The 18,321-nt window shown below is 40.0% G+C and overlaps 1 protein-coding gene across 1 annotated transcript in view; it reads right to left on the bottom strand.

Moving 5' to 3' along the window:
• Positions 1 to 18,321, bottom strand: part of Pcca (propionyl-CoA carboxylase subunit alpha) — a 448,536-nt gene that overhangs the window by 70,847 nt on the left and 359,368 nt on the right. The window contains exon 20 of the mRNA XM_008832725.3: positions 7,367 to 7,420. Coding sequence (XP_008830947.1) covers positions 7,367 to 7,420 — 54 coding nt within the window. The remainder of the gene's footprint in view (positions 1 to 7,366; positions 7,421 to 18,321) is intronic.

Consider the following 18,321-nt stretch of genomic DNA (forward strand, 5'->3'; position numbering starts at 1 on the left):
TATTTATGTATTTATTTAAATTTTTTGTCTTTTTGAAACAGAGTCTCCTTGTAGCCCCAGCTGGCCTGGAACTTGCTATGTAGACCAGGCTAGCCTTGAACTCACAAAGATCTGCCTGCCTCTGCCTCCCTGGAATGCTGGAATTAAAGGCATGTGCCACCACGCCTGGGTTAAAAATCATTTATTTATTTTTATTTTCTGTGTATGAGTGTTTTACCTGTATGAGGTAAATATACCATGCGTATGCAGTGTTGCAGAGGCCAGAATTGGACACTGGATTCCCTGGCACTGGAGGTATGGACAATTTTCACCACTGTATGCTTGCTGAGAATCCAACTCAGGTACTCTGCAAGAGCAGCCAGTGCTCATAACTGCTAAGCCATCTCTCTGGCCCCTGGAATGAGGGTTTTTGCAGTTGTAAGTGGTTAGGAGTTTTTACTGGATTAGGTAGATAAGGCCTACATCTTGGAACTGGTATCCTGGATCCACATGAATGAAAAAGGAACATAGACACAGGGAAAAGGCCACATGACTAACGGAGTTTGGACGACAAAACAAGGAACGCCGAGGAAGGCCATGCCTACCAGAACCCAGGTGAAAGGCGTCATTAGCCCCTCCACAAGAGCCTCGAGGAGTCCACCGTGCTATACTTGGACTCTAGGTTTCTTCTCCAGGACTAACAACACATCTCTACTGTTCTAGGCTACCTATGTGTGGCCATTTTCTGACATTAGCAACAGGAAACTAATAGAGCCCCATAAACCACACTTCGAGAGTAGGAGACTAGTGAAGCTCAGACCCTGAGCAGGAAAATATGTAACATATGCACACCCAGGTCAGCTGTGCTGCTCTGGTCAACAGGGGCAGAGACATCAGCCCTGAATATCCCATTTCATTAATTTACTGTGCTTTTGACCACTACCTGGTCATTTTTTACTATAGTTCAAACAGCACAAACAGAAAGGAAAGCTCTTTGCTTGGGTTGAAAATCTTGAGCCAAAGTTTCAGAGGACACAGAACAAATCTTCTGTATCTTCAGTCTATACCTTTTATATGAATTTGAAATTTATTTAAGTGGACACAAGGTTCTGTAAACGGAATGGTTCTTTAGGCTCCCAGGTCGTACGCTAAGGTAAACTAGGCTTGGCTGTGGTCATAAACCAGTTCTGAAGCCTCTGTCCAATGAGGCTTGAGGGGTGGCAGTGCTCAGCATGTCTCCCCTAGGAACCAGTGACTACAGAAGCACATCAGTGTCACACACTCAGCTTCCAACATAGACACAAGGGGCCTAGAGCTCACACTTGACCTTTCACTATCTCTGACAGGAGTGATGCACTTAAGATGGGCCTCTAGCACTCAGGGCTGGAACTACACTGACTGATATAAAGACTGGTTTCCTGAGCTCCCTGTCCCTCCCCTGTAGGCCACCCACTGTGTGTGCTAGTCTTGTTCTTCTTTTCCTCACTTCAGGGATGTGGGTTTGGGTAAATGGTGCCACTGTTCTTATAATCCAGCTGTCCTTGCTTCTGACCCCAGAGGCTCAGTCCTACGATAGTATCCATAAAGCTGGAGCAGGCTTATCTGTCATCCTATAAACCAGGCAAATCTTAGATCTTCACAATTTGTGACAGTCTTACCTTGTAGCTTAGAATAAGTACTAGTCATGTGGTTCCAAGTTAACCTTTCCTGGCTTATCAAAAATCCATGATGGGGTGGGGAATGTAGCTCAGGAGTAGTGTTCCAGGCTTAATCCACAACACCACAAAAACAACAAGCAAGAACCCATACCACACATAAGCAGGCTAAAACCATATATTTATGCAGCTCCATTTGATGTGTGCCCTAGGACATAGGTACCCATTCACAGAAAGGCTTTAAAACAACAACTGGGAGTCATGCAATTGCTCATCAACAGCAGGCTAATATATCACCGCAGCATCCTATATTGCTGTGAACTGTAGCCACGTGCAATGCACGTGAGTCTCACAAACAGCACAACAAAAAGAACATCAGAGTGATTATAGAATTACAGGTCTATCAAGTTAAGCAAGCAAAAACAAAACTGTTCATTATTTAGGAATCCAACTATATAAAATGCGTGGAAACAAGATAAAGAAAGAAATAATAAATACAAAATAAAGAAGTAAAGAAGTTTCCCATGAAGGTGGGGTGGCAGGGTTAAGGGGGCGCACACGGGAATTAGGAACTGATTTTTCCAAAGTATAGTCTTTTTCTTTTCTTTTTTTTTTGGAGACAGGTTCTCACTACATAACCCTAGCAGACTGGCTGGCATGGAACATGCTATGTGCTATGTAGACCAGGCTGGCCTCATATACAGAGATCTGTCTGCCTCTGCCTCCCAAGTGCTGTAATAAAAGGCACGTGTCACAATGCCCAGCCCTAAAAGTATGATAATTTTTAATTTTTAAAATAAACTCTGGGCTGGAGTGATGACTCAGCAGTTAAGAGCACTGACTGTGATTAAGAGCTATTGCAGAGGACCTGGGTTCAACTCCCAGCACCCACAAGGTGGCTAACAACTGTCTATAACTCTAGTTCCAAGGGATCCAATGCCCTCTTCTGACCTCTGTGGGCTTTGCATGACATGGGTGCACTTACACACATGAAAGCAATACACTCATGCACATAAAAAAAATAAAATAAACTCCATGGGAGGTATATGGGTCTTCATTTTTATTCTTTAAATTTTACAAATGTTTTATAAAATGTTGTAGTCCTCCCTTCCTCTCTCTCCCCCCTCCCTCCCTCTGCCCCCTCTCATCTTGGTGGGGGTGGGGATGGGGGTAGGGGTGTTTCAGCCCAAGACCTTACAACTAATCCCTGGACGTTAATTTTTTTGAAACAAATTGGCCTCAAACTCATCATGCTTCTTGCCTCTACCTCTTGAGTGCTGGGATTATAGACCTGTGTCACCACATCTATGAAATATTCTTTTAAATGTACCAAGGCAATATGTAGTTACATTTTGTGCACTATTTAACACTTGCAAAATGTGGCATTTCTAAGTCACATTATAGTTGTACCTGAAAACTCATAGTATTAGGTTTTTTTGTTTGTTATGTTTCTTTGTTGGTTTGAGACAGGGTCTCCCTGTAGCTCCAGGTAGCCTGGAATTTGCTTTGTAGATCAGGCTGGCCTTGATCTCACAGAGATCTGCCTGCTTCAGCCTCCAGAGTGCTGGGATTAAGGGCATGCATTTTAAGAGTGGGCTGGAACTCTAGAGTTAGATCCTTGAGACCATTTCATGGTACTGGGTCCCCCAGCTGGACTCACATTCTTATTCAAACAGTATCCCCAGCATCAACTGAGAGCTACAAACTTGGATCCACCCTGATCTTATCAGAGAATGTTTCCCTTTGATTCCTAGTCTAAAATAGCTCACACACAGTGTCAACCATACACCTCAACTATTCTCACAGTCTTCAATGAGAATACAAATATGAGTATGTTGCTACTAGCACTTTGATATGCTAATTCAAGCACACTCACATTCACTATCTTGGGTGGAGAGCAATGTGAGGTCCTGAGGGATCAAAGTCAGGTGCTCAGGCCAGAAAAGAACAAGGCTCAGTGAGCTTGTTCACATTATAAAATGGTAGCTTTTTGGTGCAAGGTTAAGTAAAAGTCATTAGTCCAGATTCTGTCCATATTGTGTGCAAGACAGTATTCCTACAGTATAATTTCTAATAAAGCAAGTTTTTAAAAGTAATGAGTGGTAATGAAAGCTCAGAGTGAGTAAAAAAAAAAGTGATATCAGTTATTTTTCAACCTGTACCTTCTCTAAGTTGAAAACAGATACTAATTTTAAATCTCAGTGCTATAAAGAAAGTATTTCTCTTGGTCTAAAATTAAACTCTTCTTTGAACACTGAAGGCCATGTTTATCAGTATTCAAAAAAATAAATCCAAAACAACCAACTTGGTCATAAAACTTAACAAAGATTCTCAGAAAAACCACTGCATCCTTGGGAAGTGTGGCCTGTTGGATGCCACAGCTGCTCCTGGCCTGTGTCCTACAAACATCTGCTCTGGGTACTCCACTGAGGCAGCAGTGCACAGGAGCTTGAAAGCAATCTGTACTTGCAACAGTCCACGCTCTTCAGTCCACTTCCATTCTAATCCTCCATTGTTGCTAATACAGAAAATCCAATACAACAGACTCCATGGGCCATCCAAGCCACTATTGTGATTTTAGAAGAAACAGTGATTACTCCAGACATTGTGCACACACCTGACATTCACTCTGCATAAAGAGAGTGGACCCAGCGCTATAGAGCTTTCAGAAATAGGGGCAGAGGGGGAGGGTTAACTCCATGAAATTCTCCTTTCTTCTTGGTAACTATTTAGAAAGGACTCTCCGTGTGTGTGTGTGTGTGTGTGTGTGTGTGTGTGTGTGTGTGTTTTAGGTATGTTTTGGTGCCTGAATGAAAAGGAATTAAAATGAAATGGCATTTCCCAGTGGAGTGAGTATAGGACTGAGAGTGGATACACTTGTGTATTCTTCTTGGCTCTGCCCACTGACAGGATGGGAAACCCTGGGCAGCTGTACTCTCTGCTCTGATGCACACATCTGCACACATCTCTTATCTAAGGCAGACACACAAGTTCATTCCTAAGGTTCAAAGAGACCCCCACGCTTGTTTTCGATCCATTTGTTTCTATAAACGCTTTCTTCACTTCTCATTTTCAAGACTAATACTTAAGCCCCATCCTGGACAATATTTATTGAATGCATATTACACACTGGAACTTATTCGGAACTTGTAAAAGATATAAAAATATCCTATGCTTGTGGGTCTTCTACAATCCAGTGGGCAAGAAAATGAATCAAAAAGTGAAATACAGTCACATGTCAGATGTGATGATTGCTAAAGAAAAAGGATAATGCTGGAGAGATGGCTCAGCAGTTAAGAGCATTGGCTGTTGATGCAAAAGACCCAGGTTCGAATCCCAGCATCCACATGGCAGCTAACAACCATCTGTAACTCCAGTTCCAGGGGATGTGACCACCCTCTTCTGACCTCTGAGGGCATTGCAAGACACAGATGGACTTGCATGCAGGCAATACACTATATATTCATTCACATAAAAAATAATAATAAATAGGAAAATTTTAAAATAAAAAAAAAGAAAAACCTTGTTTTCAAGGCCAGCCTGGTCTTCATAGCAAGTTCCAGGCCAGCTAGGTAGCTAGGGCTACATTGTGATACCTTGTTTCAACAAAACAAAATAATCCAGGTGTGGTGGCACACCTTTAATCCCAGCACTCAGGAGGCAGAGGCAGGCGGACCTCTGTGAGTTCAAGGCCAGCCTGGTCTACACAGTGAGTTCCAGGCCAGCTGGGGCTACAGGGAGACCTTGTCTCAAAAACACTAAAAAAAAAAAAAAAAGGGATGAGACAAGTCTTTATGTACTGACACAGAGAGATGTCCAAGAAACCCTGCTGCAGAGGAGGTGTGGCATTCTTTTCTAGAAGAAGAGAGCTATTGTCAATAACTCAAAAACTTCTAGAAGATGTTATACATACTTCTATGATGATTAATTTTATGGGTCATCTTAGCAAAGCAAAGCCACATTACCCAGATATTTGACCAAGTGTTATCTTAGGTATTTCTCTGAAGATATATTTTAGAGGAGAGGAACATTTATATCAGCAGAGTTCTAAGAAGGCAGATCACCCTGCACAGCTAGGTGGGCTTCATCTAATCAGTTGAAGGACTTGATGGAAAACACCTATCAACAAGCAGAAGGAATTTAAGTCTACCTTTGAACTTGAACTGTGACTTTTTACCTAAGTCACCAGCCTACTGGCATACCCTGAAGATTGGGTATTTGCAAAGCTTCCACAAGTGTGTGAACCAACTCCTTAAAACAAATTTCTTTTGCTCTTTTTCTACACACACACACACACACACACACACACACACACACACACACACACACACCAATAAACATTTCCTACTGGGTTTAATACAACTTCTTATGACATATATTTCAATAATATTAAATTTTTGTTTACAAGAAATATATATTTATTAGCCAGAAAAGAATGACCATAAGCCTGAGGTTCAATACTTAAAGTTTGGGTTACATTGACCAATGCCTGCCTACACATACTACCATATGTACACTATACATCCATAAACTAAACACCTCCCTATAACAAAGGAGTAATATATAAATATCCACATCTCACTGCTACAAAGTTGCCATTTGTTTTTATCTGAGCCACAGGCTTCTCTAATACTCTCAATAAACTGGCACTACCACAGGAACTACTCTTCGTGCATTATGTACACTGTGAACATGGTGCCTACAGGACATGAACAGGAGTGCTGCATATCACAAATCATACCTAATAAGTGGACATAGTGGAATGCTCAAATACAATGGCAATAGAGGAATGAAAAAAATTTCAAAGTATGTCTTTTAAATAAAATTTTCTGAAAATTATAACTAGTACCAATGACAATTGTAAACATATGTAAAAACAGTAACAACTAAGCAAGTAACCCCCATTAGCAGATAAAGTTAAATAACTGAGATGATCATAACTGACCCCAGAGAGAATACACAGCGCTGTGACATGCAATGGGAGGGGTCCTATGAGACAGGAAGGAACAAAGGCCTGTAACAAGTCAATTATTCAAAGATTGGATTCAATTTCTGAAGAGATACATCTTACACATTTAAAAATACCTTAGACATGCTTGAAAATAATTTTTTTAAAAAGCCAAAAAAGAAGAAAATGGAATAAACGCCTAACAACTGGAATTCAAAGTTATCACCTCTACCCATCAGAATGTTAAATATAGCTCCATTAGAATGATGCTTAGAAGCACTGCACAGCCATATATAATAGGACTGACGTGAAAAACGAAGTTACTAAATTATCATTCACCTTCATTTTGAAGGTGGATATAAAAAGACTTCATAAAACTAGAAAGAAGTCCTTTGACTTCTTGGACAAAGAAGTCAAATTCTTTATTTTTGAAAGTATTTTTGTGTAATATACTCTTGTTTTTATTAGTTTTAAGTAGTATTTCCTGTCTGATAAGAAGTACTAAATACCCTCAAAAAGAATGAGATAGAGGGCGGGCATGGTATCGCACACCTTTGATTCCAGCAGGCAGTACAGGGAGACCCTGTCTCAAAAAGACCTAAAAAAAATAAAGGACTAAATAGTCCCATCACAGAAGCCTCTTTAACATGTTAAGGATCCTGCTTCTCACACAGAGGCATCTCTATTTGATAAAAAAAAAAACAAAACCATAATGGATCAGGTAGAAATGCATAGGAGAAAGCCAGGTGAGGTTATAAGCATACACAGTACTTTTTGTACTTACCACTGTGCCAAGAAACTGAATGCTCATGCTTCCACCTGCTTCTCGAGAAAGACACTAAAAGGAAAAGAAAAATGTAAAAGATGGCGGCATTCACACACAAATACTTGTACTGAGTACTCATAACGGCCAAACAAAACCCCCAAAAGTCCATCAACCAATGAATAGATAAGTGAAATATAATACATCCACGCTGTAATACTTGGTTTAAAAAGGAATGAAGTGTTGAACACACTCCTATAGAAACTAGTAACAGAGGTACACATCCTGTGGTTCCACTTGGTAAGAACCGCCTGGAATAGGGAAGTCCACAGAGACACAGTAGACTGGTAACTGCTCAGGGAGGATGGTTGGGAGGAAATGGGGATTAAGAGTTAATTGGTGTAGGGTTTGGTTTGGGGAGTCTGAAAATACTCTAAAATCAACTTTGGTGCCAAATGTCCACTCTGTGAGGAGACCACTGAATTATAACTTTAAATGGGTAAAATGCATGGAACATTTATTTCAATAGCTATTGAAAAGAACTGCATTTCTTTAAATTAATAGTGAAAGGGTTGGTGAGATGGATCAGCAGGTAAAAGCACTTTGCCACACAAGCTTGACAACCTCAGTTTGGTCCCTGGAACCCACCGTGGAAGGAGAAAAGTGACTTCCAAAAGCTGTCCTCTCCTCTGACCTCCACACATACACACACCTGTACTCACACATTCATCATACATACATGCACACACACACTAATATTAATAATAAAGTAAAATTTAATAAATAATAAAATAACGAGAATACATTTTTTAGGAGAGTGGTAAAAATCAATTGTTCCTCTACTACACATTATACTAGTATATTAAATATTCAAAGCAAATAAAACACTACTATTTATGTATATATTACCTGTGTGAAATTTAGTTAAAAGACAAAAAATACTGCTGAGAACAGATGCCTAAATAGAGCTCTGGAAGTAACATTTTTTTCAGAGCATTCTTACCTGCAAAATAGCTGTCTTTAATCTTAACCTGTTTCTTAAAATCTTGTACTTTGAAGCCCAACGGCTTCATAGCTGCAAGCAAGCGTAGCAGTTCTAAGTAAACAGTGATGATTTCTAGGTTCCCAGGTACAGTCCTGGGAGAAGGACTGTGTACCAGTCACTTTTCTCATTGCTATAACCACATACATGTCAGGAAACAACTGAAGGTAAGGTGCATTTGAGCTCAGGCTTCAGGGAAGACTGTCTGTCATTGCATGGAAGGCACAGCAATAGGACCCGTTTTTGTCTGTGGTGGCAGAAGGCTAGGACACAACCATGGGATGGGGCTGCCCATTCAGGATTGGACTTCCCCTGCAGTTAATACCCTCTGGAAACACCTTCATGGAAAGACCAACAGGAATGCTTCAGGAATTCTCTTGGTTTCTTTCTTTCTTTTTTTTGAATGTTTTTTAAAAAAAATTTATTTTATGTGTCTGAGTATTTGCATACATGAATGTAAGTGCATCATGTGCATGTAATGCCCATGGAGGTTAGAAGAGACTGTCAGATCCCCTGGAATTGGACTTACAGACAATTGTTAGCCACCATGCAGGTGCTGGGAACCAAACAGGATCCTTTGCAAGAGCAGCCAGTACTCTTAACCATTGAGCCATCTCTCCAGCCCCCTCTAGGTGTTTCTTAATCCAACCAAGTAGACAACCAATATGGCCCATTACAGTGTTAGTGGCTTCCACTAGTCCTATTTCTTTTTCAGAACTGGAGACTTATTAACCACTAGGGTAATAAAACATAGAGGAAGCTCCAAAGGAGCTCTTGACTCCTTCACTAAAGAAGGTCACAGAAATATGAAAGAAAGGGGTTTATGGCCAAAAATGTTTCTCACTACTTTCAAATATCACCACTGGCTTGATGTGACAGTGCTGGATAGTTTGAGTTGTCAACTTGACACACCTGGGTTGAAGAATCCTCATTTGGGATTGCTTCCATTGAACTGCTCCGTGGCCATGTCTGTGCAGCATCTTCTTGATAACTGAGTGATGTGGGAGGGCCCAGGCCACTGTGGGCAGTGCTGCCCCTGGGCAGGTGGTCATCTATTATATAAGAAAGCAGGCTGAGCACGGGCCAGGGGAGCAAGCCAGTAAGTAGTGGTCCTCCATGGTCTGTGCTTCAGCTCCTGCCTCCAGGTTCCTGCCCTAAGTTCCTACCTTGGGTTCCCTCAGTGATGAAGTGTGACCTGGGATATGTGAGCCCTTTCCTCCCCAAGTTGGTATGGTCAGTGTGTTTTGTCATAGCAAATGAAGACAAACTAGAACAGTGACAATCATCTCACTGCATACTGGAAGCAGTACAGCATAGAGTGGACAACCTCAGATTCATGACATCATTTGGGTCCAGTCATTTATTTCTATGAATTTATACTAGGGAAAAAATAAAAAACAAAGCTAAAAACCATCTCAGTGCAAGTCATAGAACTGAGAAATGCCAATGTAAATGACAGTAGAACTTAAGGCACAACTTAACAGTAAATTCAGGAAGTCATTTAAAAACTTTAGAAAGGACAACCTGAGCAAATCCAATCTCGCCAACCCCACATCCTGTTCTCCTTCTAGCCTTGGGCACAGGCCTACTTTTGCTCTTAGTACCCCAGATCTTTGGACTACCCTCTTGGTCCATGCCCACCCAATGTGTCCTGATCTCCTACATCCAGACCAGCTCACTCCTTCAGTCTAGTTTCTTAGAGCCTTCACAGGTTGTCCCCACCCCCAACTATCCTTTGCACACCTGACACCAGCCTTCTACCCAGGCTGTCTGAAATCCCAACTTGCCTTGAATTCCCTAGGCCAGCCTAGCAAATATCCAGATAGAACTGCAGGAACCAGGATAACAGAAAGGAACCAGGGAGGTAAAGGGAAAGAAAGAACCTGAGAGAGAAGAGCAGTAGGAGGCAGGTGTTACTAAGGGAGAAATGGATAAAAATGAGGGTATTTAAATCAGAGGTGGGAGGGAGGGTTATACAAAGAACCTTGAGGATAAAGGGAAAGAAGAAGCACAAGAGAGGTGGGACCACAGCAGACTGGTATTATCAAGGGAGAACAGGGAAAATGGGGACACTTTAAATGGGGAAACCATTATGGAAAGGTTAGACAGGAAAAGAGAGAGGAGAGATAAATGATGCCCTGCTAGCTTTAAAAAACCAGAGGGAATCATATTAGTCTAACAACCTAATGACAAATTACACATGCAATATCTCTACATGAGTCCATGTATATAGCTGAAGGCTGCATAACAAGAAACAGTGCCAGACAGGAGAAACATTCCTTTGACTTGTTGACCAGGGTGGTCCAAGAGACTCCCAAAATTACACAGGTTATTGCCACAGTCCTTGGTTGCCTCACAAACTTGAAAGTGAGACCCTATTGCTGAAGACAGAACATACTTTGGACACAAGATTTGGACCAATGGACCTGGAACTGACCTGGAAGCCTGGAAGCCTCTTCCCCTGAAGGCTAGCTCTCATAGCTTTGGAGAGCGCTATAAGGGTGCCAAGGGAAAACATCAACTGATGGTCCAACAGCAGTTTCAAGATCAAATAACCATATCAGTGGCCAGCACAGCATACGACATTGATGAAGTAGTTGTACTTTTTTTTTTTTTTTTTTTTTTTAATCTTGGAGGCAATCAACAGCTACCTAATTGGACTAAAAGCCCATTCTGTGGGAGGAAACTCAAGTGTGGTACTATAAACATAATGAAATAAACATGGCTGGAGAGGTCATAGATCTTAGAGAAAACCCCAAGACTGTCATATCCCTAGAGTAATATAATTTCTTACTATGTACAAAATATGTATCCTTATATTTACAGACAAATATCCCAGTGACCACTCATCAAAGAAGCTTCTTTTGCACCAGACAGGGACTACTACCAAGTACTACAGCTGGTCACACATGGACATTGTCTATGAATTGCCCAGACCTACGTGACACATGTACAATGCAACCTCTACACCTAAGGCTTGCGGGATATAGAACAGGGGTAAAGAGGACACTAATGAATCTCTCAGTTCTCATTAATGAAGCTCCTTCATGCAGCAGAGGGCCAGGAACACAAAAGGTCACAAACGGTCAAAGCATAGAGATTAAGAGTCTGCAGAATACTGGTTCTTGGACAGGACTCCTATATTAAACTTCACCTACCCCGGGCTCGGGGACCATTGTGGAAGAGGGGGATGAATGATTGTAAGAGCCAGGGAGGAGGTACATAACCATACGGAAATAGCATCCTACAAGCTCCTGGGACCCTGCTCATATGAATCTACAGAAATGATGTCAGCATACACAAGTCATCTAAACTCAAGCAAACAAAAGCCCAACATAAACTAGGGAAATGGACAGCATACCCAATCTTAGCTGAAGAAATACTGGCAACCAATTACTGCTAGGTGAGGAAGAACTGATCCTCCTGAAGTGAGGGACTCTAGGTAAGCTGGCTAGACCTTAGTAGATGAACTTGCACTGAGGAACGTCTGGGGATACTAGCTTGACAAATAGGCCTTAACACAAATGACCAAATATATGAATTCCACTGGGGGAGGAGGGCAAAGGAGGGTGCCAGTGGGGATGAGGGTATAATGATGATTAAGATTGATTAAGATATTCTATATGAAATGCACAAAAATCCAATAAACAAAAATTTTTAAAAACTTCAGATTTATGAAATATGTTTATATGATTTGAGTGTACCTTATCCAAAATGCTTGGGACATAAGTGTTTCAGGCCTGAATGATGGTTTTGGAATATCTGTAGTCTACAACAGTTAAGGATCCCTAATCTAAAATTCCAACACACAAAAAGATTTTGGAGCAATTAGAATTTTTGCTTCACAGATAAGGGATGCTCTCTCCCTGTAATATATTTCTAAGTACACAAAGAAAGAACCAAACAGTATGCTCATAAGGTTTAGAAAAACATTCTAGAAAGGAAAGTAGAGTTGTTGGGGTAAGATGGTATATTAGGAGAAACCTGTGTGTGCCTGAGTAAGAGTAACAAATGACAGATCTATTCTGAAAAGGAGGAGTACTGGGAGTCACAAAAACGTGACAGGACATGTGAAAGGCAGAAAAACAAAGGCTACAGGCCATGTGTAGAAAATAGCCCAGGAGTGGCTCCCAGCCCAGCTCCCTGAGATAAGGGAAGTCGAGCAACAGCTGCACAGGGTAAAGTCAGGCAGCTCTGGTGAAACAGACTAGCAGTTCCAGCCATAGGAAAAGTCCATAGTTCTCTTAAGAATTCCTGTGGGGGTGGGTGGCATGACACATATAGTCCCTTTTGTGTGTGGCAGGTCGGCATTGGAAAAGGAACCCAATGCTCCCACTCCATGATACTTGAATCAGGTACCATCTTGAGAGGGGGGCTACTGCTGGAGACTGAGATTCTCTGGGAATGTGAAAACAAGGAACAATAACAAGTCAAGGAGCCTGAGGACCTGTCACCCTGACAGTGACTAGGTGGGAGATGGCCACAAGAGGCAGTTGCAAGGAAGGGGAGAGGTGGCCATGGACATGAAGAAGCTGGCTTCAGGACACAGCAGTTGGTGACCCTGCTACCTGTGGTGAGGAGGAAAACTCATTGCCAGAGAGCAACAGCAGAGGCTAGTAGCTCTGAATCGGTGGCCAGCTGACTGCTTGGAATCTGGAGCTCCGCCCACTCACATGGCTTAATGTGGGTGGGTCTGAAGACTGAAGCTCAGACGCAGCAGGCCATTTGATTTAGATGCCTCTTGGCAGTTCACTGAAACAATGAGCCTAGTCCTCCACTTGGAGGTCTGAATGCTCTGCTTGCTTCTACCTCTCCCGGATGCATTTAACACAGACATCAGCAAGCTCAGAATTAGCAGATGAGAGGCTGTCTGCAGCCACTGAGAACCAGGCTGCGAAGATGTGTGGCCAGCAGCAGTTCCAAGTAGGAAAATGCAGCCCTCATGGACAAGTGACTCTGTACTGGCCTAGGCTCAGCAATCAATCTAAATGTTAAGGAAGACAACAGAGTCCAGCTTCAACTGACCTCCCCTTCACCTGGCAAATTCCATAGCATAGGAACCTGAAAGATGCTATAATAATTTATAAAACATTTCCTCCATGCTTCCAAGCGAAGCCAGGCATGGTCGAGTAGGACCTTTGACTTATCTTCACATAGACGGAACTGGTAAAAGAAAGGAGCTAGGGGCTCCTCCCAAGCCCATGTGACCCCTGAGAAACAGATCCTCAAACGACCCTAAGAGTAAAAATAAATTGTTTTATCTGGGCCAACTGTAGAGTCTTAAAAACCCAAAAGGAAAGTATAACCAAAAATTAATGGGGCCTGTATAATTTTTAAGAGTCCATATGTACAGCTAAAGGCTACATAACAAGAAACAATGCCAGACAGGCGATACCTTCCTTTGAGTTATTGGCCAAGGTGGTGCAATAGACTCCCAGACAGTAACCCAGCATAGAACTGGGAAAATGAACGGCAGACCCCAATTTTTTGCAAAAGAATATTGACAACTGATTGCTGCTAGATGAGGAATAGCTGATAATCTCTAGATAGGCTGACTAGATTCAGGAGATAGACAACCACTGGAAATTGGCTGGGGGTGTCAACAACACAGAGGACAGTAATAGGGATGACAGAGTATGTGGGAGGGAGGAGGCTATGGGAGGGTGCCATTTGGGAAGTGGGTATATAGATGAATAAGATTGTATGGGATATTCTGTATGATATACACACAGAAAAATCAACAAATTTAAAAGAAAAGACATATTTGAGGAGGAAGCATAAAAATTTACTTCATGTTAAATAGTAGAGGTGATAAACATTACCAGTGAAATCTACCTGATGACTTTATATCCACACTCAGATGCCAAGGAGCTCAGAAAGTAACTGACCTTGACTAAAAATAATCAGATATATAGCGATTAGAAACACATGTGCAAACATCTAAGTGTTAATAGCATTTAAAATGTAGGAAACAGCATATTTTAAAATGAAATGGAGATCTTCTTTAAAGGGTAAAAACTCATTCAACTTTATATCTTACAGAGTTTATACTGAGTTTAATATTATGTAACTGTATCAATTCAGTTGTGAACCTAAAAATTTACAGCCACTTTTGAAAGAGAGATATCCTTGCTCTGGAGTGTGTTACTCAATATGTTAAAGCTGTAATGAAATGTTTCTTCTAATCATGTGGTTATTAAATTTTAAAAAAAATTAAAAATAATAATTCTTCAAAGCATAAAACTTTGCTCCTTAATGTAGATGTGAAAAACATTACCACTGAAATCTACCTGATGACTTTATATCCACACTCAGATGCCAAGGAGCTCAGAAAGTAACTGACCTTGACTAAAAATAATCAGATATATAGCGATTAGAAACACATGTGCAAACATCTTAGCATTAATTGCACTAAAAATGAAGTTATCTGTATGAAACTGTATATTTTAATAATGAAATGGAGATCTTTTTTAAAGGTTAAAACCTCATTTAATTTTATGTTTTGTTTTTTTGTTTTGTTTTGTTTTTTTGGTGTTTTTTTTTTTTTTTTTTTTTTTTGAGACAGGGTCCCCCTGTAGCTCCAGCTGTCCTGGAACGCACTATGTAGACCAGGCTGGCCTTGAACTCACAGAGATCCACCTGACTCTGCCTCCTGAGTGTTGGGATTAAAGGCGTGCACCACCATGCCCGGCTAATTTTATGTCTTATAGGGTTTTAATTTATAACTGTATTAACTTAACTGTAAACCTAAAAATTTACAGCCAATTTTGAAAGAGATGCATCTTAGCTCTGGATATTGTTATTGAATATGTCAATGCTGTTGTAATGAAATGCTTCTTCTAAGTATGTGGTTATTAAATAAATAATTTTTAAAAATTCTTTCTTCCCCTTTTTTTCTTTTTAGCACTGTTTTCATTTTATTTTTAAACAACTTTTGTGTTTTCATTTTTATTATGTTTAATTTTATTTGCATATTTTATGATTTAATCAAAACCTTTAAAATATTTTATTTATATTTTTTATGCATATGAGTGTATTGCCTGCCAGGTGTGTAAGTGCACCCATGTTGTGCAATGCCCTCAGAAGTCAGAAGAAGGCATTGGATCCCCTGGAACTGGAGTTGCAAGTGGTTGTTAGATGTCATGTGGGTGCTGGAAATTGAACCTGGGTCCTCTGCAAGAGCAACCAGTGCTCTTAACTGCTAAGTCATCTCTCCATCGCCTAATCAAAATCTTTTCATCTGGAGCTCTTTTCTGTCCATTTTCCTAACATTCCTCTTCTTTGCATTTCTTCTAACTTTGCTTTTTATTTCTTATTCTCCTTTAATTGCCTCAATTTTATTCATTCATTAGAATTACTTTCACCTTATTGTTAAGTTTTTTATCTCATGCTATGTAATTTTTTTCTAGCTTCTCTGTGTGATGTATATGTGCATGTGTGTGATGTATATGCAGATGTGTGTGATATATATGCATTTTTGTGAAGGCCACAGGTCAGCATCAGATTTCTTCCTCAGTCACTCTCTACCTTATTTTTTGAGACAAGGTCTCACTGAACCTGGAGCTCATGTTTTGGCTAAGCTGGTTGAATAGTGAATCCCAGGAATCCTCCAGTCCCTGCCTTCCACCCCAGCACCACAGTTACAGATGCACACCACTGCACCTGGCTTTTATGTAGGTCCTGGGGATATGAGCTCCGTCTTCATGCTTGCATGGCATTTACCAACTGAGTCATCTCCTCAGCCCAATAGTTTCTTTTCTGTGTTCTCTGGTGATATACTGATTGGCTTTAACTAATTTTAACTGTATTCTGTATGTGGTTAGGTTGGTGTTGTTGCTATCAACAGGAGTTTGTTTTCTCTTCTCTGAGTGATTCAAGGGATTGAGCACTCAAGTAAAGATTGGTCACTAAAGAAGAATTTGGAAAAAGCAGAAGGGAGATCAATCTCAACACAGAAACAACAAAAATGAAAAAGTAAGGTAATACTGCTCCTCCAAAAGACCCTAACTCTGTAATAACCAAATCCAAAGATACTGAAATGACAGAGTGCCAGACAAAGAATTCAAAGTCTACTTTGAAAAATGATCAATGTCTTCAAAAAGGATTCAAACAGTTTAGTGAATGAAGAAATACAATTTAGGACCCATGTAAGAAAATCAGCAACATGAATGATAAATTAAACAAGGAGATTCCAATTTTGAAAAAAAATTAAGCAAAAAAGTTAAAAGCTCAGTTAGTCAAATAAACATACTGGAAAGCATCACCAACGTACTACAGCAAGTAGCAGCAGGAAAAAAATAACACAGAGGACAAGGTGAAGGAAACACTATATTCAGGCATCAATAAAGAAAAAAGTAGTCAACAGTTATGACCACAATTTTAAAGATTTATTTTTATTTTATTTTATGTCTATGAGTATTTTGCCTGTATGCATTTATATGTACCACATACGTCCTGATGCTTGTGGGTTCCCTGGAACTAGACATAAGGCAGTTATTAGCTACCATGTGGATGCTGGGAACCAAACCTGGGTCTTCTGTAAGAGCAATAAGTGCCTTTAACTGCTGGGCCATCTCTCCAGCCCTATATAACCACAGCTTTTAAGAACTCAGTGACATCATCAAGAGACCAAACTTAAGAATCCGTAGTGTTTAAAAAAAGAGTTGAGGTGCAAATCATAGGAATAGAAACCTAATAATTAAAATTATAGCAGAAAATTTCTCAAATCTAGGGGAGGATAAGGGCACCCTGGCACAAGAAGCATTTAGAACCTCAAACAAACATGAACAGAAAAGAATCTCTCTGCAACACATTGTAGTTAAAATTCCAATAATACTGAAAATTGCAAAAGAAAAGCACGAACACTTAAAAAGGTAAATACAACAGAATAACATCAGTTCTCTCAGCAGAAACTCTAAAATCCAGGAAACCAATAACTGATATAGTTCAAGTCCCCAAAAGAAATAGCTACCAACCAATATCCATCCAAATCTAAGTTATCCTTTAAAATTGGTGTTGAAATACAGACTGCAAAGATAGGCATACACTAAAAGAATTTATGACCACTGAAACAGCATTAGAAACTTAAATCCTACACACTGAGGAGGAAGAAAGGCTATAATAAAAATAAGGACTCAGGACAGAATAAATTTACTAAATGGAATAAATGAACAAGTGAAAGCCAGAAATCAAATATGTCCAACTCAGTAAATCATGAAACTCCTAATATGAACAGAGTAGAAAAACATCCAACAGCAAACAATGCTTGTAACAACCAGGGAAACAGCAAACCCTTCTCAATAATAACCCTACATGTAAATAGTCTAAGCTTTCCAACTGCAAGACATAGACTAGCTGACTAGATTTTATAGCCCCATATATGTTTGCTGTAAAAAGCATACCTACTAACAAAGCTGCCCCCCCAGCACTCTGTTTAAAAAAAACAAACAAACCAAGAAACAGTAACTGTGCTCATATATGATAATGTAAAGATCAAGCCAAATAATCAGGAGAGGTAAATAATGTCAACACATAGTAATGTAACAAAAGGAATAAGCTTCCAAGAAGATATAAAAATTATAAATATTTTCACTGAACATTGCTACACCCAATTTATAAAAACAAAACTGCTAGAAGTAAAGGATTCAATAGGTCCAGATACAATAATAGTGGATGATTTTAATACCCTGCTCTATCAATAGATAGTTCATCCAAACAACAACAAAATGTCAATAAAGAAACTTCAGATTTAAGCTGTATCGTAAGTTAACTAATCTACAAAATATTCTATACAATAGTTTTGTAATAAATATTCTTCTCAACAGTACATGGAATTTCCTCTAATAAATCACATTCTAAGCCATAAAGGAAATCTTACCAAATACAAAAGAGCCAAAATGATTTCTTGCATCTTTCTAGATCACAGGAAAAAAAA

The sequence above is a fragment of the Nannospalax galili genome, unplaced genomic scaffold, assembly GCF_000622305.1.
Source record: "Nannospalax galili isolate Female #2095 unplaced genomic scaffold, S.galili_v1.0 scaffold1316, whole genome shotgun sequence".
In the NCBI taxonomy this organism is placed as follows: domain Eukaryota; kingdom Metazoa; phylum Chordata; class Mammalia; order Rodentia; family Spalacidae; genus Nannospalax; species Nannospalax galili.